The 24,760-nt window shown below is 46.9% G+C and overlaps 1 protein-coding gene across 2 annotated transcripts in view; it reads left to right on the forward strand.

Moving 5' to 3' along the window:
• The first annotated feature begins 3,487 nt into the window (after nt 1-3,487).
• The window catches only part of BTBD19 (BTB domain containing 19), a 1,273,384-nt gene continuing 1,252,111 nt past the window's right edge, over nt 3,488-24,760 (forward strand). For both annotated transcript variants that reach the window (XM_085602806.1, XM_085602805.1), the window contains exon 1: nt 3,488-3,828. In XM_085602806.1, the coding sequence (XP_085458932.1) occupies nt 3,725-3,828 (104 nt within the window). In that variant the 5' untranslated portion in view covers nt 3,488-3,724. The remainder of the gene's footprint in view (nt 3,829-24,760) is intronic.

Here is a 24,760-nt window from a genome sequence, read left to right on the forward strand (position 1 = left end):
AATTTTGTTGTGGAAGAAGTAGGATAGGCTGTCCCAGTGTTATTGGAAGGCAGCAATGTCATTGACAGTGGCTGATGGCGAGATAAAATCCTTGACGATCTAGAAGATCTCCTTGCAACTATTGGAGCTACCTTCGATGTGGATCACTAGTGCTTGTTTCTTGTTATGTCTAATTTGTTGGTGATAGAGTCAGAGTGCAACCTTGTAGGTAGTTCTGTCGGTGGTATCATGGCTGTCTCTCCATTTTCTTTCTAGCTGTTTTAAGAGTCGTTTGGTGTCTTGGAGGTTTTCTGTGTACCAAATGGCCTGCTTGTTTGATCTACTATGCTTGTTGAGTTTGATGCGTGCGAGGGAGTTCGTGCAGTTCTTGATCCAGTTATTGAAGTTGTTGATGTCTTTATCAAGGTTGCCTGTAGAGCTAGGCGGATCAGTGCTGAGGGCGCTGAGCCAGTCTGATTCTGTGATTTTGCCCCAGCTGCAGATTGGAGGGCTGAATCTGGTATGGGTGCTGACTTAAGGTGTGTTGATTTGGGAGTGGATGATGGTGTGGTCAGTCCATGTGAGCTGTGTGGTGGAGTTGTATTGATGCTGTTGCTTGTGGTGAAGATGGGGTCCAGTGTGTGTCCTCCGGCGGTCTCGCATTTTCGAAACTTTGACCTATTGGTATTGTAAATTACAATGCTTTTTATTATTGCAGGTTTTTTAAACCCATAAAAGAAATTTTCATTTGCAATGCCAATAGCTCAAACTCTCACAATTAAGAGACCTATTGCATTCGAAAGCTGAAACAGAACGCGCGGTGTCCCTGAAATGGGCGCCGCGCTCAGCATTAAAGTTTAAAAAAAAGCTGAAACAGAGCGAGCGGTGTCCCTGAAGTGGGCACCGTGCTCAGCTTTAAAGTAAAAAATAATAATAATTTGATTAAAACAGAAAGCGCGGTGTCCCTGAAGTGGGCGTCGTGCTGAGCATTACAGCAGCAGAGATTTTCCTTTCAGTGTGATCCCACGCCCTCTAGACGATGTGACAAGGAGCGGTGTGTCTATGCAATAAATCTCTGTGAGTTGCATTAACAAGAAACAGCTTTGCGCCTTAGAGACAGGCCCTCGCCCAAGGGCAGTTTCCCATTGCATCATGTAAGCACCCCTGCGGACTGGAGGAGGCGATGATTAAAGAAAATAGTGCTCACCAACTTCTAAAGCAGACCGTGTAACAACACAAGTGAAAGGTCCAGTCGCTATGGGGGGGGCTACAAATGCAGACAAGGCGGCACCAAGGAGGGACTACTAATTCTATTCACGAATGAAAAGCAAACATTTCACAAGGACAGTAACAGGAGCCAATTGGAAAGAGGGGCAGGAAATGTGAAGAGCGTCTATGCCCTACCTCAATACAGCATGCCTCGCAGAGCAGCGCATGCGCTGCCCAGGCTCGACCTAACAAGACAAGTCCCAGAATTCAAAGAAAAAACACGGACTGGTGCAGCCCATCATACATGGACCTGGGAAATTTGGCAGGGCTGCAAGCACAGCCAGGGCTGGACTGAGAACCCAAAGCAGCCCTGGCAATATTTTCGGACCTGCCCCTGATGAGGAGCTGGCCTAGCCCCTGGAGGCTTGAAATGCTTGCCTGCTGCTTTTGTTACAGGCGGCGGATATTGCAGTACCACTGCAAAACTGGCTCCCAATAACAAAACCGGCCCTCCACCCGTCCAGTCTCCTGGGGAATCACCGAATGCCCTGTACGGCCAGACCCACCCTTAGCACAGACAGTGCGAGTATCTCAGCTCTGAAGCAGAACCAGGCCCAGCTGCAGGCAGCCAGGGAGAGGCTCCTAGTCCAGAAACAGAGGCTACAGGCCCAGCTGCAGGCAGCCAGGGAGAGGCTCCTCGTCCAGAAGCAGAGGCTACAGGCCCAGCTGCAGGCAGCCAGGGAGAGGCTCCTAGTCCAGAAGCAGAGGCTACAGGCCCAGCTGCAGGCAGCCAGGGAGAGGCTCCTAGTCCAGAAGCAGAGGCTACAGGCCCAGCTGCAGGCAGCCAGGGAGAGGCTCCTAGTCCAGAAGCAGAGGCTACAGGCCCAGCTGCAGGCAGCCAGGGACAGGCTCCTAGTCCAGAAGCAGAGGCTACAGGCCCAGTATCAGGCCCCCGGGGAGAGGCTCCTAGTCCAGAAGCAGAGGCTATAGGCCCAGGTGCAGGCAGCCAGGAAGAGGCTCTTAGTCCAGGAGCAGAGGCTATAGGCCCAGCTGCAGGCAGCCAGGAAGAGGCTCCTAGTCCAGAAGCAGAGGCTATAGGCCCAGCTGCAGGCAGCCAGGAAGAGGCTCCTAGTCCAGAAGCAGAGGCTACAGGCCCAGTATCAGGCAGCCCGTGAGAGGCTCCTAGTACAGAAGCAGAGGCTATAGGCCCAGCTGCAGGCAGCCAGGGAGAGGCTCCTCGTCCAGAAGCAGAGGCTACAGGCCCAGCTGCAGGCAGCCAGGGAGAGGCTCCTAGTCCAGAAGCAGAGGCTACAGGCCCAGCTTCAGGCAGCCAGGAAGAGGCTCCTAGTCCAGAAGCAGAGGCTACAGGCCCAGCTGCAGGCAGCCAGGAAGAGGCTCCTAGTCCAGAAGCAGAGGCTACAGGCCCAGTATCAGGCAGCCCGTGAGAGGCTCCTAGTCCAGAAGCAGAGGCTATAGGCCCAGCTGCAGGCAGCCAGGGAGAGGCTCCTAGTCCAGAAGCAGAGACTACAGGCCCAGTATCAGGCAGCCCGTGAGAGGCTCCTAGTCCACAAGCAGAGGCTATAGGCCCAGCTGCAGGCAGCCCGTGAGAGGCTCCTAGTCCAGAAGCAGAGGCTATAGGCCCCGCTGCAGGCAGCCAGGAAGAGGCTCGTAGTCCAGAAGCAGAGGCTATAGGCCCAGTATCAGGCAGCCAGGGACGGACTCCTAGTCCAGAAGCAGAGACTACAGGCCCAGTATCAGGCAGCCTGTGAGAGGCTCCTAATCCAGAAGCAGAGGCTACAGGCCCAGCTGCAGGCAGCCAGGAAGAGGCTTCTAGTCCAGAAGCAGAGGCTACAGGCCCAGCTGCAGGGAGAGGCTCCTAGTCCAGAAGCAGAGGCTACAGCCCCAGCTGCAGGCAGCCAGGGAGAGGCTCCTAGTCCAGAATCAGAGGCTACAGGCCCAGTATCAGGCAGCCAGGAGAGGCTCCTAGTCCAGAAACAGAGGCTACAGGCCCAGCTACAGGCAGCCAGGGAGAGGCTCCTAATCCAGAATCAGAGGCTACAGGCCCAGTATCAGGCAGCCAGGAGCGGCTCCTAGTCCAGAAGCAGAGGCTACAGGCCCAGCTACAGGCAGCCAGGGAGAGGCTCCTAATCCAGAATCAGAGGCTACAGGCCCAGTATCAGGCAGCCAGGAGCGGCTCCTAGTCCAGAAGCAGAGGCTACATGCCCAGCTGTAGGCAGTCAGGGAAAGGCTCCGAGAAGCATAACCATGACAGGTTCCGTTGCAGGCGGAGAGGGGCACAGCCCACAAGCAGAGCCTACAGGTCCAGTTTCAGGCAGCGGGTCCCAGCCAAGAAGCAGAGGCCCGGCTGCTGTGCATCAGGTTTCCATGGTGACCGGCTGGGCCTGCCCCCTGCTTCTCTTCTCTCTGCTGCACTCTGACTGCCAAAGAAAGTTCAGGGAGTTAAACTATAAACCACACTTCTCCACCGCACCGAAAGCGGAATGCGAGAGGGTTTCCGAATGCTCTAGCCCCCAGCATGGCCCAGGTCCCTGCACCCCCGCCCGGATCTGCTCTCCTCCGCGGGGGAGCCGCGTCCTTCACCGCCGACATCAGGAGTCTCCTTTATAACCCGCTCTTCAGGTGAGGTATAGCGGGGCCAGCTGCTTAGGAAAGGTCGGGGATTCACGGAAATGACTAGGCCGTGTCTGGGTGAAGGGAGGGAATGCCCTTCTCATGAGCGCTGTCCAGAAGCGTTTGTAGAAAGTTTGAATTAACAACACCTTACACGTATTAATCTTTAGCGGAAAAGTTTAAAGCAAACAGTCATTAGATTTTAAAAAGCTCTAGCCGAGACCGAAAAACTATTGGGAAACACATGTTGACTATTAAATGGGTCAAATGTGGGCTGTTATTTTCAAGAACCTATTTGTCTAGTGGGGCTGTGTCATATTTGTCACTTTCATCCAGTCTTCCTTTTTTTTAGGCAGTAGCGCGTGGCATCCTGGTACTTGTAGTTCTGAGTTTAGCGTTAGCCAGCTGCCTAGGCTGAAATATCTGGGCTGACTGAAGATGTCAGACATGGTTTGAGGCCACCGGTTAGCTATGGGAGAACCGGCATTAATTAAATATTACAGATAAGACGATTCTAAACAGTGACCTGGTATAGGGCGTGATACCTTTAGCTTTTCCAAGAATGTTATCTAACAGCACTTAGCATTGGTGTTTTCTTTTGTTTAATAAGTACCAGCATGCAAGACTCGGAATGCACAGAAGGATTTGGTAATATGCCAGAACAGCCTAATGCACTCTGGGTGCGGCACCTTGGGTTTGAACTAATTCCCCGCAAACATTGATAACTTTCATTCCATTGCTACAAGGCGAGAACCGGAAATAGAGTCTCTCTGATGACATATCTCTTATGCAATGGAATGAGACAACCTAGTTAGCAAGCAAAGGGGCTCTGCACAAGGTAGGAGTTGGAGGACTCGTGATTTTGAGCAAGGAGCAAGGTCCAGAGGCCTGTGAGGCCTGGTTTATTAACAGTGCTAGAGAGGTGTTCATTGAAGGGGTTCAGCTCCTTTCTGGAATGGAGGGCTGAAGGAACACAGCTATTCATAACATGTTATATATAGAGAGCATTGTACAGTGTGTTATCTTTTCTAAACACTATGAATAAGAGTTAGTGTTATCATTTTCATGGGACTGAGTTTTCCTACCTTGGGAGGATGGATGGCTGTGTTGGCCTTGTTGTTTTGTGATCTTTCTGCAAAGCTTGGGAAGGCTTCCTTCCTGGTTTTTTTTCCTTCTTGCACTTTTTAGGTCGAAGCCTACCAAGCAGTGCAGCTGTCTGGTTGCAAAGACATATCGGGGGCATGCTTAAAGTTTCCTTAGAAATGCATTCTGCCCAATTCTTACAATTGGCTTTGTGAGTTGTAACTCATACTAGCCTGGTTTCTGTTTGCTGGTGTTATTTGTCTTCCGCTGTCCAGCATGTCTTTGTCCCTCCTGTGGAGCAGTAGCCTGTTTACCACCTTTCTGACTGGCTCCTTGTATTCTTCCACAAGTGCTCGCTTTCAGGGAACTCTTTTTTTTCTTTTTTTTTGTGGTACTCCCCAAAAGTGCACGTGTTTCAGTTGTCTCCACTGTATGCCAGTTCAGAAAGCATTAAACATTCTTCTTATGTCTGGCACTACCAGCATATCAATCTTGCATGCCTGTGAGGATCTTTGTTCTGTCTATGAGCTTGGTCATTTTGATAGGTTCTATTTACTAATAGCATAGCTTAAAGAATCCTCTTTCTCACTTTCCCCCCCATGCCACAGGAGCTGGAAGAGGGCTCCCCAAAATACACATGCTGGAGTTCAGAAGTGAATGAGCAACAATCAGGCCTTTAAATTGTGTTGTTATCTTGTAACATTTGCTGTGCATTCAAAGACAGGCACCAGGACTGGACTGGCCATAGTGGGCACTGGGCGTTTCCCTGGTGGGCCGCCAGGGTGGGGGCCGTTTTTGGTCCCGTAGGGGACGTTTTTGTAGCATAGCTGCAATATCATCCCTGTAACAAAATCATCCGAAAGCGGACCTGGCAAACCTCTCGGCCGCACCACCAACCCACCCGAGGGGCCGGCCGAGCATTTGGCCAGGGCCGGTTTTGGTTCCTAGTCCGGCCCTGACAGGCACTGCCTTCTGAGGGAGGTTGGTGTTTCCTTTTACCTTCTCACACTGCAAAATGAGAGGATTTACACAATAATCGTGGTGGGTAAGGCGGGGGGGCAGCAAAAGAAAGGCTGTGGGATGTTATTTTCTTCTTGCACGCTACAACATTTAAATGCCAGTAAATGAACTGTGCAACTCTTTCAAAATATAACAGAATTCGGAAAGCACAATTGAAGCAATTTATTTTGTCATTCTTAGGTTGGGTGGAAACAGATATTTTAATATGCTCAAAGCAATACACTAGGTGATGCAGATTTCCATACATTATCCTTTGTGTGCGGTATAGTTCTATCAGTAAAACTGTATGTCTGTGGCGATATAATAGTAATGTATCACACTAGGGGGTTATAACAGGTGGAGTGAATAATAGCATCCACATCACAACTCCAAAATATGATCCTCACTAACCCTGGGCGTAGTTCGCGAAGTAGCACTTCGCGAAGCTACGCAAAGTGCAGTTCGCACTACGCGAGCTACGCGTAGCACTTCGCGAACTGCGTAGTACCTTGTTCGCACTGTGCCAGATGTCGTTTTCAATGATTGCACAGTGCGGACAAGCAACCGGCACTGTGCAATCATTGAAAATGGCATCTTGCACAGTGCGAGCTGTAGTTTTCTGCTGCTCGAGTAGATTTTTACTCGAGCGGCAGCTTTCTCAACGCGAACTGGTAGTTTCTCATCGCGAGCGGTCGCGAGCATACGCGACCACTCGCAATGAGAAACCTGACCTCCTTGCGTTGGGAATCTCGCCGGGAGGTTTATTTTCCATGCTCGCGATCGCCAACTTGATGTTGCTGATCGCGAACAAGGAAAAAGTCTCGCCGGGATGTCATTTTGCTTCCTCGCGGTCGCCAACTTGACGTTGAGGACCGCGAGCAAGCAAAAAATGACCACAGCACTACGCAACACTATGCTACGCATGTTCGCACTGTGCTACGTGCAGTTCGCGTAGTGCGAAGTAGCGCGAACTTCGCAAACTACGCGAGCGTAGCGTAGTGCTTTGCCCAGGCTTAATCCTCACACAAAACGATGGGATGCCAGTTCAAGGGTAACCAAAGTATATCCTTGAGTCAAGGGAAAAGGGGGAGTCTTATCTCTTAAAGACGAGAACCCTCACTCACCCAAGGGTGACATGCTTCATCATTGGGTCCCCTCTTACACACTGCAACCGCAAGGTATACAGTGTGGGCTACGACTCTCCAAGATGGAGAGGAGCGTGAGGTGTTTTGTAAGGTTACCAATTTAGGCAATGGGAGTGAGGGGCAGAGTGCAAATAAACAGCAAAAAGTGTATTAAAACTAGCTCCTGGGTGACAAAGACAAGTTTAATACATGTCCCCATAGGCTAGGATTAAAAAGAAAGTGATATATAGGACTGAAAGAATGTCCTAATCGTCAACGGTCAACATGTTTCTGCCAAATGACTGAAAGTTTGTGGCATTCATCAGGACCTCAAACGTTGTCACTCTGCTAGAATTCGGTGAAAAATAATATATTTAAAAAACATACTTAATTGTTATGGTAATTAGGACAAAGGTACCAGCTGCAGTCCAGTCCAATGTCTGTAGGAAACAGCAAACATTAATGTCAGTTTCAATATTTATTTCTACCACTTTGACTCCCTTAACACCACACACGTGATATAGAGACACACAAGTGATTCTTAAACGTGAAAAAGAAGAAGAAAAGCACATCTAAATAAACACTAAATGAACTCACCTAGGCGGTAATTTGAATTTACTTCCACCTTTATGGGAGTTTTTACCTCAGATCACGGATTTCTGAGGATTAAGACAAAAAGGAACAAAAACTCAAAATCAAACTCCAAACTGCACAACACATATGCTTAATAAAAAGAAGCAAAAGCCTATGTGGAACGTCTAATTCACATTCCAGTGCTCGTATCATCCAATTGTGTGTATTTATAGGCTGGTAATATAGTCAATACAATGTCATCTGCTCAAGAGAAAAAGTAAAAAAGTGCTATAGGCCTCTAGCTGTGTTTGTCACTAAGTAAATTATGTATTCCATTATCCGTAACATCAGTTCAATGGGTCACTAGATACATCTCAAGTGCATCTAAACTATGTGTACATAATGGCTCAAGAGCGCCGCAATCACCGAACGCTCAATCACATCTACAGTATGAATCCATCCTGGCCCAATGCGCTGTAAACATAAAAGCGCTCAATCTCATCCATTTCGTAAAACATCGTCAATACTCGGAGTCACAACCCCTGTTACCTTAAGTTCCTCTGTGTCTTTTTCGTTCAAAGGCAAAAACAAAGGGGGAAGAGATGGCATGTTCCATGTGCATTTGTATCAGCGGTAGCCTCGGTGAATGCAACTGACCTGTAAGTGGCGCCATCCACCTCCGGGTCAGTAGGATCATGGGTAATGTACTCCAAAAAACCCCCAATAGAACTGCTCATGGACAGGGAAAGCCCTATGTGGAAATGAAAGAAAGAAAGGAGGGACACACCATACAGCCTGTACCGACCGAAAAAATCGGTCTAGGCGTTTATGTTAAAACGGCCTGATAAAAGTGACGCCCATAACATATAGATGTCATTAAATGTGTTTAGTAGAGTATTAAGCGCCATGGTCACCTCACAACTCCCTCATATGTATTTCATTAGGATCAAGGGGACTGAAGTGAGAATCAAAAATATCCAGGGGCCAAAGTCAAAATAAAATTTAAAAATGAAATAATAATAATGTTATTATAACAACTCTATGGTGCAACCCACAACTTAAAGACACAGAGGTGCAAAATATAATGGCAGATACTGTGCATAAGCAAAGAGTATGTCATTGGTAACCTTGCCATGCACAAATTCATGCCAGCACCGTCCATCTAATCTATGGTTGGTGAGATATTATAAAAACAACCATTCTAGTTCATGTGACATATCAGGATTCAAGAGGGAGCAACATCTATGTGTATGCAAAACATGTACACCTGTATCAAGGTTGAAGTGTAACATTTATACTAGGTGATATCATGTATCTGAATACACTAAACCAACCAGGAAGGAACAGAAAACGGGGGAGAAAAGAAGAACTACACTAAACCCCAAGGGATGTCTTCATTTAGACCTCTCATATGACTCTTCGTGCGAAACACCCAACGCTGCTCGCGACGAAAGAGGACATTATCTAGAGGTCCCATACTGATGTCATAATTGGGTTTATCAATAATGACCCACTGTAGGTCATCTTCTGTGTGTGCTTGTTTAAATGTTTAGTCATACACGTGTTAGATCTTTTGCACCGGAAAGCACTCCGGTGTTCAGTAATCCTATGACGGATCTTGCGAGTAGTCCTACCAATGTAGATTAGTGAATAAGGACATGTGATCATGTAAATCACTCCACTTGTATTACAACTAGTACGCTTGTTCAGTTTCCATGGCGTACCTGGTAAAATATTGACTTCTGTCAAATGTCGCGTAAAGGGACCTACTGAGCAAGATCCACATGGAAAATGCCCACTCACAGGTTCCGCACCCACAAAGTCAACTGTCTACTCTGACAGGCTGTAGTCCTTGGTCTAGTATGCACCATCAGATCTTGTAGGTTGCTGCTACGTTTCAATGCAAAGAGGGGACGATCTAAAGTCAAATTTCCAGTATTGAGTATGTGCCAGTTTTTGTTAATAGCTCTTTTAACATTTACAGTAAAATTACTGAATGTAGTCACACAAACCATTCTTTACATTTTAGCTTTTGTGTAAGTTTCTAAAAGAGCCTCCCTATCATTGTTACGCGCTCTTTTAGATGCTCTTTTAATTAATTGAGCTGGGTAATGTTTTGCAGCCAGTTCTTCACTCAACTTTATAGCATGTTTGTGATGATTTGCTAGCTCAGTACAATTTCTCCTTAATCTAAGGAATTGACCCACTGGTAAATTGGTTAGAAGGGCTCGAGGATGAAAACTGTGATAAATCAACAAGGAATTCCTTGCCATTGGCTTCTGGTACAGTTCAGTGTGGATCCTCCCCCCTTTTTGGGTATAGTCTTGGGTCCAAAAAGGCAACAGAAAAATTATTAAATTCACCAGTGAACCTGAGATTGCCATCCCATGAGTTAAGCCACTCCGAGAAAGTCACTAGAGACTCCTGGTCACCTTCCCAGATGACCAGGATATCATCTATATAACGCTTCCACAATTTGAGCTTACTATGGAACGGATTTGTCATCGGGTAAATGTACTTTGTTTCAAACCCATGCATGTAGAGATTAGCCATGCTAGGGGCACAGGTACTCCCCATGGAAGTACCGGTGGTTTGCCAAAACAGATCTCCTTCAAAACTAAAAAAGTTTTCTTTAAGTGCTAAAGTAGCACAACGCATGACATAGTCATTGGGAGTCTGGTCAGCACATGAATTTACGTCTAGAAGATCACATATCGTCTCAAGCGTATCATCCTGAGGTATATTTGTATATAGTGATTCAACATCATATGTGGCCATCAGTTGACAGTTGGGATCAAAACTAATAGTTTCTAAACAGGAAAGCACATGTTTTGTATCCTGTAAATAAGATGGCATCTGGACCACAATCAGTCGAAAGAAATAATCCACAAATTTGGACAGAGGTTCCAAAATGGAACCAATTCCTGACACGATTGGTCTACCAGGCGGGGGTCATTGATCTTTATGTATTTTAGGTAGGATGTAAAAGGCTGGTATTTTCGGATGTTTCTGTATCAAAAATTCAGCCTCATTCTTAGTTATCCATCCTGCCTCTCTCCCCTCTTCTACCAGTGACTTGATCCGTTGTTGTAAACGTCTAGCAGGATCCTGTACGATACGTGTATAGAAATTCACATTGTTGAGCTGTCTCAAACATTCCTCTCGGTACACGACACTATCCAAAATCACTGTAGCTCCCCCCTTATCTGCTGGTTTGATGGTAATAAGAGGATCATTGCCCAATGTAGAGACACAGTGTTTCTCTGCGTTGGATAAATTACAGAACACTCTTTTTGTCTGACTAAGATTAGACTCATAGTCTTTAAGAACTGCCTTTTAAAAAGTCAAGACTTCTGATGGGACTTGTTGTGATGTAGGTACAATAGATTTATTTCCGAGCCCTGTGTTTGAGCTCTGGGTAGGTGGCTCTTTTTCAATATTACTAAAAAAGAAACAAAGACGTAGTTTGCGAAAAAATTCCGCCAACTCTTTGTGTGTCATAAAATCATCTCCCAGTTAAGTGGGTACAAAACCTAGACCCGTTGACAAAACACGTTCCTCCATTTGTGTAGGAGATTTAGTACTTAAATTTACAATCAAGTTGTAGGCTCGCTCGTGGATGCGGTCATGCTCCTCGTGGTCCTCTGTTCTAATGCCGGATCCCAATTTACCAGTGGGGTCTCTAAAGTCTGTCCTCTGTTGCCTCTCCTTCGTCCTCTTCGTCCTCTGTCCTGACCTAAAAAAGGTTGGTAAGAGGGGCCCCCATAAGGTGGACAGGGATTGTAAAGAGGTTGTGGGAAACCCCATGGTTGTGGGGGCCACCAGGGTGTTTGTTGATTTAGTGGGTACGTAAGCCCTCTACCCCTCCCTCTGCCTCTCCTGGGTGGACGGTAGGTAATTTGTTCTGTGTCCAAATTGTTGGAATCACTCCACTCATCCGAGTTAGAGGTCCACTCGTCAGTATCTCTACGCCAGCCACGTGTACCTTTCTTATTTGTCTTCTTATTTAGACTTCCCGTCTGTAATGTAGGGATACACCTTCTCTAGAGTAAATCTATCAAGATCTTTCTTTAATGTACCAATTTTGTATTTAACCAGGTCGTCTTTAACCCCATTCAGATTCTTAGATATTTCATCCAACTTCTTTTTATAGGCGGTGATCTGTATTCCTGTTTTCAGCTGTGTTTCTAGAGATTGGATTTCTATAAGTAATAAATCTGCTGTTTCTTTTGCTGTAGTAATTATTAAAACTAACCAGTCTCTAGTACAGCGCCAAGCTATTTTCGACCAGTTGGTAACAAAGAGTTTATTATCCAGAAAGAGTCTAGGGGCATTAAATACAATGAGGCCAGGAGGAGCTATATTACCTCTAAGGTACTCAGTTAAAATAGCAGCATGTAAAATGGTTCGTACCTGTTGCTTTTTAATGTTACTAAGCTTGATCCATTCTTCTGAATTGGAAAGTGTTTGTGAAATATGTGTTTGTGAAATATGTGTATCAAGGATACCAGGTGTATCTAATATGGCTTGTACTGTGTCTTCGTCAAATAATAATAGTAATATCAGTTGAAAATGTGTTGTCTGCAATGGCAATTGTTACCACAGCATGCATACTCCACTCTACTCTACTCTATGGAATTCTACTCCACTCTACTCTGCACCACTTCATTGTACATCACTTCAGTCTATTCTACTCTACTCCACTCCACTCTATGAGACTCTAGGCCACTCCACTCTACTCTGCGACACTTCACTGTATGCCACTTCACTCCATGACACGTTTCTCCACTGCACCACTCTACTCTGCACCACTCTACTCTGCACCACTCTACTCTGCACCACTCTACTCTGCACCACTCTACTCTGCACCACTCTACTCTGCACCACTCTACTCTGCACCACTCTACTCTGCACCACTCTACTCTGCACCACTCTACTCTGCACCACTCTACTCTGCACCACTCTACTCTGCACCACTCTACTCTGCACCACTCTACTCTGTACCACTCTACTCTGTACCACTCTACTCCGCACCACTCTACTCCGCACCACTCTGCTCCACTCTATGCCACTGCACTGTATCCCACTCCACTCTTCTTTATTCCACTCTATGACACTTTAATCCACTTTCTGCCACTCCACTGTACAACACCCCACTCTGTGACACTCTACGCCACTCCACCCTATAACACACTACTCTGCTCTACTCCACTCTACTCCTCTCCACTCTTCCACACTCCACTCTACTCCCCCTCCACTCTATGCCACTCTAATCTATGCCACTCCATGCTACTTCACTTTCCTCTACACCACTAACCTTTAGCCACACTGAACAGCAGCCACTCTCTTGTACAACATCACAAAAACCACATTGGATAGGCCCGAGCTATTGACTTTGCCAATGCTTGTTGATTTCCAAACTTCATGTGTTCTCTTGGCCACAACCTATGTTAGCAGATTTTCAGATGATGTCATCATGGACAGATCATGCCCCTGCCTCTCTCCAACCAGTAGGGGCACTATTGATAAACACTGATATGAGACTTTACTTTAGCCTGGAACTCTTAAAAGGGCTTTGACTTGGGATATGAGCTGTGTGCCTACTTGCATACTCAACACGGGTCAGTAATATGGCTTGAAATTAGATAGAACACTAGTTATAAATTAAGACCTTCCTTACTAATTTACTTTGGAGTCTATATTGATTGTTAATCATAAATAATGTATTGTGTTAATAGCAGGCGTGTCCTTCTTTGCTTTCTAGTCAGTGCTTAATTTGAACTAGTGTTTGCCGATGTGGGCGACCAGCACTCATTTTTGGGGACCGGCACTTATTTTTCCTCATCAGACGCTGACCACGAGCAAGAGAGGGAAACACAAAGCAGAAAGATGGTGGAAGTGAAGGACGGAAACCCTGTCATAACAGGAGCAAGCAAGAATGAGAAAAAAGGTCAGGGTGTGCCTGATGGTGGCTCACTGAGGCATGAGGTGGAGCCTTGGTATTGGGTTCGACAACCCTTGATGGAACCGGCCGCGGGCTTCCGAGCAAAGCTTTGGGCCCCGCACTCTGTGTTTAACAAATGAGGCACTGTTTCTACTCATTCCTGTCAGGAGCTTTCTGCTGTGCCCCCCAAAATCACGAGTCTGAGGATTTTTGCAGCCACAGTCTAGCGAGCGATGTTTTCGGGCCCAAACCTCCTTTAAATTGCCCCACGATGCCTGCGGCTGCATAGACGCGTGTTCCTGGATCTAGCGCCCCTGCTTCTTTTTTACACTTCTGAACATGTGCAGAGTCAGGAGAAGTGTAGGGGCAGATACCCTATAAGAAATAGCGATCCTAAGGTGACCCCATGGAAATAATTGCATTTAATACATTGGATTGGGATTCTATGTTCTGAAGAAATAAGCCGCGGGCTGTTGCGACACTGAGATCCCATGATCAGTGTAATAATAGCGCTGCGAGCAGTGTGCTGTTGTGCACACGTCATGCCTGTTGGGTAAACAGCTGAGCGCGGCACTCGGGATTTTTTCCCCCCAAAGCATGACCGTGTGATTATATTTTGTGCTTGCTACGTGCAAGGTGCATCCTGGTAACACCAAACCCAAACACAACCCGCACGCTGACACCACAGTCAAGTGACCCTTGGTTTCCATCCGATCCCCAGGAGGGCCTTTATCAAACCAGGACTTGTTAATATGGCCGCGATTGTCAGTTCCAGTGACACCCTCGATGGTATACAAGCCGGGGACGCCAGTAGAAAGGGGCGCAACAACAAGTTGCTTGTGCATTTAGACGGACTGTGGCTTTAAACTTTAACCAATATTTCATCTTTGTAGGTCATTCCTGCGACAGGACAGCATCTGACTATGTCTCATTCGCTTCATTGGCTTCCTAATCAAACGAGATTGCGCCTTAAAATGATATGTTTCGGCCATAACGCCATACATCCACCTGGCCTTCTCTACTTAAGTCATCGTTGACAATAATACCCTCTCATCCCTGATCTGAGACTGTTTCTGAACTGAGGACCACGCTCTGCAGCTTAGACAAGATGGCCATACATGGAAGGGCGGCTCTTCCTGTCGTGCAGATTTCCTCATCAGTGCACGCCTAAGTGCAGCCACAAGGTCGCGTGTTACAATTGGAGCAGCCCTAGGAACTTCACGTATGATACCCAATGCTTTCCACACAGCCCACACTATAAACTTGCACGTTATGTTATGGTATAAAATTTATAAAGTGCTTGGCTGCCCCAGCAACGGGGCGTCCCAGCGCTAGACTCAGAAGAGAACCAACTGTCAAGAAGTGCCCAGAAGAGAAAAGAACCACAGAAAGTGCTTGGATGGAGAACAACCAGGTCTTCAGGGATTTCCTAAATAAAAACATTCCAAACCATGCCCAGCCAATGGGCTAGCCTCTTGCTTGATCACACAGAATGCCCTTCAGGGGCCTTGGCAGCGGTACAAAGTGCTATACAATACAACACTGAGTCGTATACCTCCTCCTCAAATCTTCTGTGTGCCGGACTCCAGATTTCAAAGCGGGTGACTTGCTCCGGGTGCACGAGTCCCCTTCCCTCTAGCTTTCTAGCTGCCGTCACATCGGATTACAAATGCAGGCTTGGTGTGGTCTTTCTACCATCATAAATGTGGCCCATGAGCCACAGGATGCAGGATGCAGAACAATGTTGGTCAGAGCACCAGGGCTGGTCCAAGGCTATGCCCTGGACTTGGTGGCAGTGAGGAGGTGTGGTGGTTGTTCTCCCACAGGCAATGGTGCCCACCTTGGGATTAACATATCAAGCAGCCTACGATCGACTAGTACCGACCGTGGGATATTTAAAGCCTGTCTACTTTTTTCTTTTTAGGTCTGGCCTAAAGTCCTCTTCTGTAGCTGTCTCTTCAGTCTCATGTTTTCTAAAATATTCATAATAAAATACATGCATATAAGTGCTTTGGGCCAGCCCTCTTAATCCATTGACCCGTTTAAGTGTCATGCATGTTGCCTCTACTCTCCACATCATGGGGCAGGGGTCCAGTCTACTTCATCCATTGGCCGTCTTGCAGTATGAGTGACGGCAGTTTGCTCCATATGTGCACAAGTGGCTGCTCGTGGTTTGTGTGTGGTCTTTCACTGCATGTGATGTCATTTGTGCATGGTTGCTTTAATTCAAGGACGCTGCCAGTGACAGCCTATCAGAATCATGGACGACAGAGCACGAGACAGATGCCCATCAAGGCCTTTGTGAGGTCATTGAGCATTGTGTTGGCATCAGTAGGCAGTGCCATTTGGATGAGAGCTGGCGAAGGTGATACCTGTGAAGTGGGAGGCTGGACAGTCCTTAAGTCACTTAGAAGCGGGGGGGGGGGGGGTTCTGCTTACTTGGGTTGCTTAACACTATATCACAGGTGGTGCCTCCCCCTTGAGAGCTCTGGCAACAGTGGTTATATTGATGGAAAAAAAGAAATAAATAGCAAAAATCGTCAGTCCTACTCCTACGTGAGTCAGTGGTTAACATACCGCACCTGAAGCTTAGAACAATGTGCTATGTAAATAATTCATTTAAGCATTCATGACTGGCCGTTTACCGTTAGTGCCCGTCCTTGTTGCGTGTTCACCTTAGGAGATAGCAGGCTGTAGTTTCGCGCGTCGCCTTCTCTGTACGTCTAAGCTGGTGTCTGAAATATTGAGCGTGGGTGATGTAATCGAACGTCGGTGTGTGGTGTGGAGCTACCAAATGGGAACAGTTGGAGGATGGATGGAGCCCTAACGGGACTTACCGCTGTTGCTGTAACCTACGGGCCGTCACAATGAGGAGTATGAAAAAGTGATGGCTGGGCTGCTTGAATTAATCTCACACACTGGTAACTCCTCGGGCGCATCCCAATCGATTGTTCTTTTGTCCACCATGCCACCACATTATATGCCATATGCAAATCAGCATTGGTCCTGCACTAATGAAATAGTCATGCATGAACTGCCAAGTCGGGTCCTCTTCGAATCAGAAGACCAGTAACCCAGGACCAGTTTTGGCCTGCGGACCTAGTTGAGCCTCTGCAGGCGGGTGCATCTTGGGTCCAGTGGCGCAGTGAGCACGGGCTCCACATCAGTCACACCTGGGGCATCACAATGAAGAATACTACAGTGTGGGATGGACGGCTTGAATTACTCTCACTCACTGGTAATTATTCGGGGCTGCATCCCAATCCATTGTTCTTTTGTCCACCATGCCACCACAGATTAGACTGAACCAAACGCAAATCAGCCTTGCACCTGCTCAATAGGAATAGTCCATTCGAACTGCCCAGCCTGGTCCTCTCTGAGCTGGAACACAAGCACCCAAGAACTGGTTTATGGACTTACACTGATTTGCATGAGGCAGGTGTCTGTCTAGAAAGGCACAGTGGGCGAAAAACGATGGTTTGAAAAGTGGCCCAAGCGATCGCCAGTGGCTGAGATAAAGTCCAGCATTATTTCCATCACCCTGTTGTTATTGCAGTAGATGACCTAAGTGTGATGGTTGTGTTCAGACATGGATCCTCTGCTCACTATGCCTTAGGACTCAAGCTGAACCTCACTGATGAGACCAAAGTAGGTCAAAACTGGTCTGCAGTTGCTTTTATTCCCATCTGGAGGAGACCTGGCTCGGCAGTGCAGGCTGGACTGTTCAATCAATCAATGAACATGTGTAAATTGCGGTGGATCACCTGTGAGGGTCTCAAGGCGCTGGAGAATGCTGGCTGCTGTGCGATGGTTTGTTCCCATTAGAACAGGACTAGGACTGATTTGCACAGGGTGGGGGGTCTGTCTATAATGGATCAGTGGGTAAAAAACAAGGGGTGCAATGGCTATGAATAATTAGAGTATTACTCCAATACCTTGTTGTTTTTACAGTAACATAAGGGCCAACATGAAATACAGAAGTTAACTCCTTCCAGAATGGCTCCAGACTCTTGCACGAAAAATTCTGCCCTTCAACTACAACACAGTCCAAATGTTGCATTATATATAAACGTCTTCCCCCATTGGCCAAACCTACATCTTTCATCCTCCACCGCTTTTATCCTCACGCTCTCCCCATCACAAGGGCTTTGAGCAGAAACTTGGGTCCCACACATCCAACTGTGATGTCTCCTAATGGTTGTTCACATGGTGAGGTCCATGGATACCTGGACTACAAGCCTTCTTTTAAAGAGGTCTGGGGAAAGTACTTGGATGAAAGAGTGGTGGGCCTAATAGTTTGTGGGTATCAGGTAGGCCTTGTCAGTATATTCCGTTCCGCTCGCGGAATTTGGGTAATTTTGCGTTCTGCGGAGAACGTGGAATAGCCCAAAATTCCGCGATTAGGCTTTGTGGAATTTTTTGCTTGTTCGCGTTTTCAAAATGCGTGTTCGTGACATATTTTCCCCCGAGCACGCAAACAGCGTTCACGAACAGGAAAAAAGCATCGGAACGGGCGTAACAAGCAATTCCGTGTGTTCGCGGAACTCTGCGTGCTCGCAGAGATTTTTTACCGTTTCATGGAGTTTTGCGTAGCGCGACTAAGCAAATTCCGCCCACCCCTAGTATCAGGGGGGAACTTCTTCAAATAAAGATTGGGCTGTCCGATGGGAAAACATGAGGCATATTATGTGTGGCATCTAGCTCAAAAGAGTTAATTTTTTGGCATTTGATAAGGCTAGACAAATATTTGTTATGGAGTGGGCTTGAAAAGCTGTAGAGACCCAAGCCTCTCTGGACCCCTGGAAGACTCTTGAATATAAATATGGGATAAATTACCCCCTGCCTTATAATATAAGGATATTTCAAGTCACTGAGGAGTTCCATAGTCATATAGAGGAACAGGGCTGAGTTATTTTATACGGTTATGGAACTCTGATGTGAATTGCAATATCCTAATCATGTACGCCAGGAGGTATTTTATCCCATATAATACATGGCCAAACCATCGCCTTTCCCACAAACAACTTGAAACCTTGATGCGTAGCTCTTTTTGATTAAAGAGCGAACATGTTAGCAAACATGAAGAATAAAAATAGAACCTGTAGTGCAAAGTAAAACACATCAAAAACAGATTTTTGTTACAAACAGATATTAGAAAAAGTTCAATGTTCAATACAAGTCAATTAAAAAGAAAAATCTGCAGTAGCTTGAAAGTGTAGAAATATGCATTAAGATTTCAGCTTTTCTCTAACATTCTAAGGAGTGCAAAGTTAAACATGTTCTCTCTGCTTGTCATTGTAAGCTACAAAAATTGAGCAGAAGAATGAAAAGCAATGTTTGTTGGTTTGAAGAGCTGTCCGTAACGTGACCTGCCTTTCACCTCGGTTTTTGGCAGCGGGCATTGAGATGTCAGAACTCAACTGCAATAACTTATAATAGTCGAGTTCTGACGTCTTTTCTTTATAATTGGCGACTGGGTGTGTCGCAAGTCTCAGATTATAAAGAAATTTGAGATTGAGGTTTATACCGGGATTACGGAATCCCATGTACTATAGATATATATAATACACCCACACACATATATATGTATGTATTTTATTTCACAACTGCTAGAGAAATTGAGCTATATATACACTCTTTCTCCCGTTCTCACGCAGCTGTGCATTGCATTTTCTCCAGCAGTTGTGAAATCTGCAAAGTTAATCGAAAGAAGTCAGACCTGCTCTACACATGGTTTTCCACCGTGGATTCATGTTATCTAACAATGTTTTACACCTGTTTCTCCACCATTGCCAAAATAGCTACAGGCTTCTGGCCGCACAGTGGGTCTAATGACGTGTCCACTTACCGTCTCCTCCAGCCTACCATTTTGTGCTCACTTTCAAGTGCCAGTCGCTCGACCTGCTCTCATTCCAACACCCTGGAGGCTCAGGGTAAAGCCAGGGTCGGAGTGGGACAGAAATTAGGCCCAGGCACCAACATAAAGTGGCCTCCATTAGTGAATTAGATAGCTAAAAGGTGACCCTTGTTTGCAAACTAGGGCAGTTTTGAACTTGTAAAGACACCCTATATAAGTGTTTTGCAAGGTATAAAAGACTGCATGGATTTTAGCTTAAGGCAATGTTTGTTTTAATGTCAGGGAAATCCACAGTTAAAAAAAGTCCAAACCGACCATAAACCGGGCCTATAAGTAGCCAAAAATCAGTCCATACACTGGCCTGTCAGACCAGCCCATCAAGTGCTGCTTGATTGGCCATGGGTGAATCAATCTATCCTATCCTATCCTCTGCTGCCTCCTCAGATAGTCCGGCCACGGGCTGGCTTTGTGTCTGAGCACAAATTTCTTTTAGCAACCCGGTGGATTCTCTGACCTGTAGTCTTGGTTTATTCCAACGGACCCAATTTGTCTAACATGCCTGAAAAGAGTGATTTTTGAAGTGGAAGCCCAGATCTGGCTCATGGAGTCCTGACATGGAGACACCGGGTAACCTATGCCTGGGTCAGTGATGGCTGGGCGGTGAGACCAAGCGGAAGTAGCTCTGGGTTTGATTTAGGTTCCTGGTAAGGGCCCACTAGTAGAGTGTCATACCCCATACCCTCTTCGGTGGTGGGTGCATATCTACCACTCTGCAGTGGTATCCATCGAGGACCACAAGTGATGTTCAGGAGACTTTTGTGGAAAGACTATGGCCCATTTCTTTGGTGCTCGCAAGAAGCAAGGAGGTGGGTTGCTGCTCTGCTCCATGGTGATGCAGCACCATATTTCCAGCCCTGGGCTTTCATTTGACAACCTACTGCATTCTGGTACTTGTAGTCTTGGTTGACCTGTTTTACTAGGGGGACTGATGCACACTCTTTACCCCAAAGCCGGTTTGTCTACATCTCCCCCAGAATTCTCTTTATTTAAGCTCCCACCTTGAGTATTTGCATATTTCCGCCTTGTTGAGGCCTGCTTCATCATTTCCATCGACCCGATTAAAGGTTCCAGACCTCTCGCATGCCAGAACCGGTTTGAGCGCTCACCTGCTGAGGTCTGAAGCCCACTCTGGTCTGGTCGAGGCTGTTGTGTTTACTGCGAGATGCTATTGTACATTTCGCCTCGCCTGTATTGAACCTGCGAGGTCAGGCTATGCTGTGTATGCCCACGAATCGGTCATTTGTCTCTACTATCAATAGAGTGGGCGTTAGGTTTCACCACTTCAAAGTGTCTTCTTCCACAATTTAGTGTTAAGTAAATAAAATAAATCAAAGACCTCTATGGAAGTTGCATTATTGTGGAGAAAAAAAATGACCATCAACAGGGCGGTGAACTGTGGTAGAGCCTCACGCAACGCCATCCTCCGGTCGTATCTGGAGTATTAAGGCCTCAGGAGATGTCTGATCGAACCAAACGGCGTCATGGTCGAAACTGTAGATCTGACCTGCACCACTGATGTTTGTTTCAAGATTTTGAACACTCACTACAAGATTGCCAGCCCTGGAGTTTCAATTACAGTGGAACGGACAACGTCCTCATGTCTATGGTGTAGCACAGGGCCATGACCTGTGAGGTGACGCTGACATGCACCGCGTTCACCCCCCACCTCACGTTGGAGGTCGTGGACGAGTTACTGAGAGGAGAAGCCCCGCTCGCGCCACAGCTACGTAGAGTTAACCAGCACAGCACGCCTCCATGCCTCTTCTCCCGCCACCTGCCGCTCCCGCGGCCCAGCATCGCGATACCACAGCGGCTCCCATCAAGGCCTGCCCTCTGCTCTGACGCGCCGTCTTTCACTGCCAGAGGAGGGCCTGCTTTGAAGCAGGGCCGAAATATCCCCAACAGGTAGGTGCAGGTTGTGACTACAACCCTATGTGCGGGCTGAGGGTTGTTGTGGATGTCAGAGTCCCCTGCTAAAGGCACTAAAAGCCGTACCTCAACTTTACAGCTCATCCTGCGATTCGTGCAGTTAGTGTGGCAGCCCCGCACCTTGGTCAGTAAGATGGCACATACCCAAGTGCACGGACACATGTGCCAACATTTTAAAACAAGAAAGTGGAAGATTTTGAAAAACAAATCAGGAGAAAGTATTTTCCCCTATTGACTTCTATTGAAGCAGAGGCCAGGTGCAGGCAGAGTCAGCTAAAATACAGGCATTTTTGGCTTCAGAAATTGGGAGTCTCCCGCCTGAACCAGGCACGTTGGCATGTATGCATAAGCATTGCTTCATTTGCATGGGTGTGGCACAATGAATTTTACACGCACTGGCTGCCCCATCCATAATTCAGAAGTGCCCCAGGGTGCTAAAAGTGGGCATACAGACCCATTCCCTCCATGGAGCCCTTCCATACTCCGGCCCTCGAAGCTTGAAAGGATTTTCCATGGTGTGGGGGTCAGTCGCTCTTCTGTATGCGGGCTAGGCCTCATGTGTGGCGCAGGCAGAACATGCACTGCATTCCCTTTGGAGCCTTTGTTGCCTTCTGTGCTGGCAAAGCACTTAAGAGGAATGTCTTAAAATGGTCAATTCTAGGGATATGATTGGAAATAAGTGAAGGGGATGGTGGGCCCTGATTTCCATTATCAGGAGTCTGTAAACAAGTGTTCCCTTTCCCACCACTGGTGAGGGTTTAATAATTGCTTTTGTAAAGCCGGGCATTGATGCCATGAATGTAAATCCTGCAGGCCACTACTTTCTTTGCTAAATATAGATAGTCAAATAGTTGCGTATGTGCTTTCTAGCCGGCTTTACCTGTCAATGGAAAAGTTTATCCCACCTGACTCAACAGGTTTTATACCTGAAAAAGCCCCCGCCCGCAAGTTGTGCACAGTATATGCACTGATATCAGATCCGCCCACAGATCCAGGCGGTCTTGCATTTTTTAGATGCCTAGCAAGCATTCGATTTACTCGATTGGCCATTTTTTGTTTTACTGACAATAATTCATCTAGTTAGCCACTTTTTGCAGGTTGTTAAATTACTATATACTACTGTTAGCCCTAGAGTGTGCATTAATGGGATTGGCAAGGGAACGCGATATGGGTACCCCATCACCATTATTTTTTGCTGTGCCATAGAGCCAATGGCTTACTGCTTCAAGAAAAGTGTATAGTGAAGAGCTTTGCATTTGCCACGTGTTGTAGTTATTAGCGAACAACATCCTTTTGTTTATTAAGAATCTTGTGGAAATCCTGAGTGACCTAATCTGTGGATTTTGCATGTTGGGGGCTATTCGGGCATCCAAGTGAACTGGAGCTTCCACTCACTGATAACGCTATCAAACTAGTTCTGGAATATCTCCTGAGTTGGAGAGAAGATTCAGTCAGATGTTCATCTATCCTTGTCAACAAGAGGCCTAGAGATGGTTCTCTGAGACAGCTAGGGGCCTGCGATGAAAGAACTCGCTACGCAAAGAGAGAGGTGGAGCCGGCTACCTCTATCCTCTGCTGGCTGGATTGTGCTTGACGAGTGCTAGTATTACTCAAGGTGCTATACCATAACATGAATATATCTATACCCCAGGTTTACAGATATCCCCAGACTATGCACTCTATTAACTAGACTAGCGTAGGAGGGGTAAGTGCCCCTGGCCAGATGGGACAGGCACCCAGACATAAAAACCAGGCAGTTTTGCCTTGCCTGATTTTGAAAGATATTTTCTTGCTGCAAAATCCCATTTTGCCATACACTGGATTGACCCTAAAAGTGCTGCCCAACACTTTCCTATTCAGAGGGACTAAATTGAGACAGGATCTTTAAGAACAGCATTTGCGGCCAGTTTTCCTAGCAAATGAAAAGGAACGGTGAGGTGATCTGGACAGCTGCTAAGGTAGTGGGGAAAACGTGTACTTTCCAGAAATGCCTATTGCAGATAACCACGCTCTATTTCCAATACTGGATAAATCAGTAAAACTTACACAAAACCGCCTACATCGCAAAAGTGGCGCAGCTTTTCCCTAATGGCAATTTTCTAACTATTGCGCAGTTTTGTGAAAGCTCGTCATGCGCTGGGCATGTTCGCATACTTCTGAATGCGTCAGGCGGGCGGCGGGCGGCGGCCATGGCCTATTGGGATACTTTCTTCCACGAGCCTGAGGAGTCCCCGCCCTTGATGAAGATGCCACTAAAGCAGGGCTTCCCTAACTTTAGAACCACGGCCTAGTTTTTAGAACAACAAACTCTTGCGACCCACCTAGCTTCGTTGGGCATGGGGCGGGTCCATCACCGTCCCCTTTTGTATCGCTTTGTTCGCCATAAGTTGGCAGGGTATGCTCAGACGTGAGTCCCTTGCTCACTTTGCCACTGGATTCAAGCAAGCCTGGCTGAAGACGGCTGAAATGCCAGAAACCGGTCCTAGGAAGCTTGTTTCCGGTCCAGGGAAGGCATGGCTTGGCAGTTCGGGCTGGACTGTTCCCATGAGGCACAGGGTCAGACTGATTTGCATATGGCCATGTCTGAACTGGGGTGGCAGAGTGGGCTAAAGAATGGTGATGGATCAAACCCAGATCTGTTGACTGGGTGTGAGTGTTTGATTGGTTCTGATGCTCCGTCCATCACCGTCCCCTTTTGTACCGCTTTGTTCGCCATAAGTTGGCAGGGTATGCTCAGACGTGAGTCCCTTGCTCACTTTGCCACTGGATTCAAGCAAGCCTCGCTGAAGACGGCTGAAATGCCAGAAACCGGTCCTAGGAAGCTTGTTTCCGGTCCAGGGAAGGCATGGCTTGGCAGTTCGGGCTGGACTGTTCCCATGAGGCACAGGGTCAGACTGATTTGCATATGGCCATGTCTGAACTGGGGTGGCAGAGTGGGCTAAAGAATGGTGATGGATCAAATCCAGATCTGTTGACTGGGTGTGAGTGTTTGATTGGTTCTGGTGCTCCGTCCATCACCGTCCCCTTTTGTACCGCTTTACTATAACTAAAGCATGGCCTGGTAGTGCTCCGTTCATTGAAATGGCCGCTAAATGTGCACAGGCACACAGTATTCTACTGAAGCGATCTTGCACACAAACGATAATAGGTGGAAATTGGGGTTCAGTGAATATTTATCATTTGTGCATCGCCAACAAAAGTGTCTCGATTTGTTTTGATCCTATTATAATCTTTGTTACTGTCACACTTCAGAATTATAAAAAATGTGCTTACATTTCCTTTCCAAACTGCAGAATGTGTACAGTCATTTACAGGAATTTACATTTTGTAGGGTGTTACAAAAATGACATGCCACAGCCTTTCCTCCCTGTG

This window comes from Triturus cristatus, chromosome 4_2, assembly GCF_964204655.1.
Source record: "Triturus cristatus chromosome 4_2, aTriCri1.1, whole genome shotgun sequence".
NCBI lineage: Eukaryota > Metazoa > Chordata > Amphibia > Caudata > Salamandridae > Triturus > Triturus cristatus.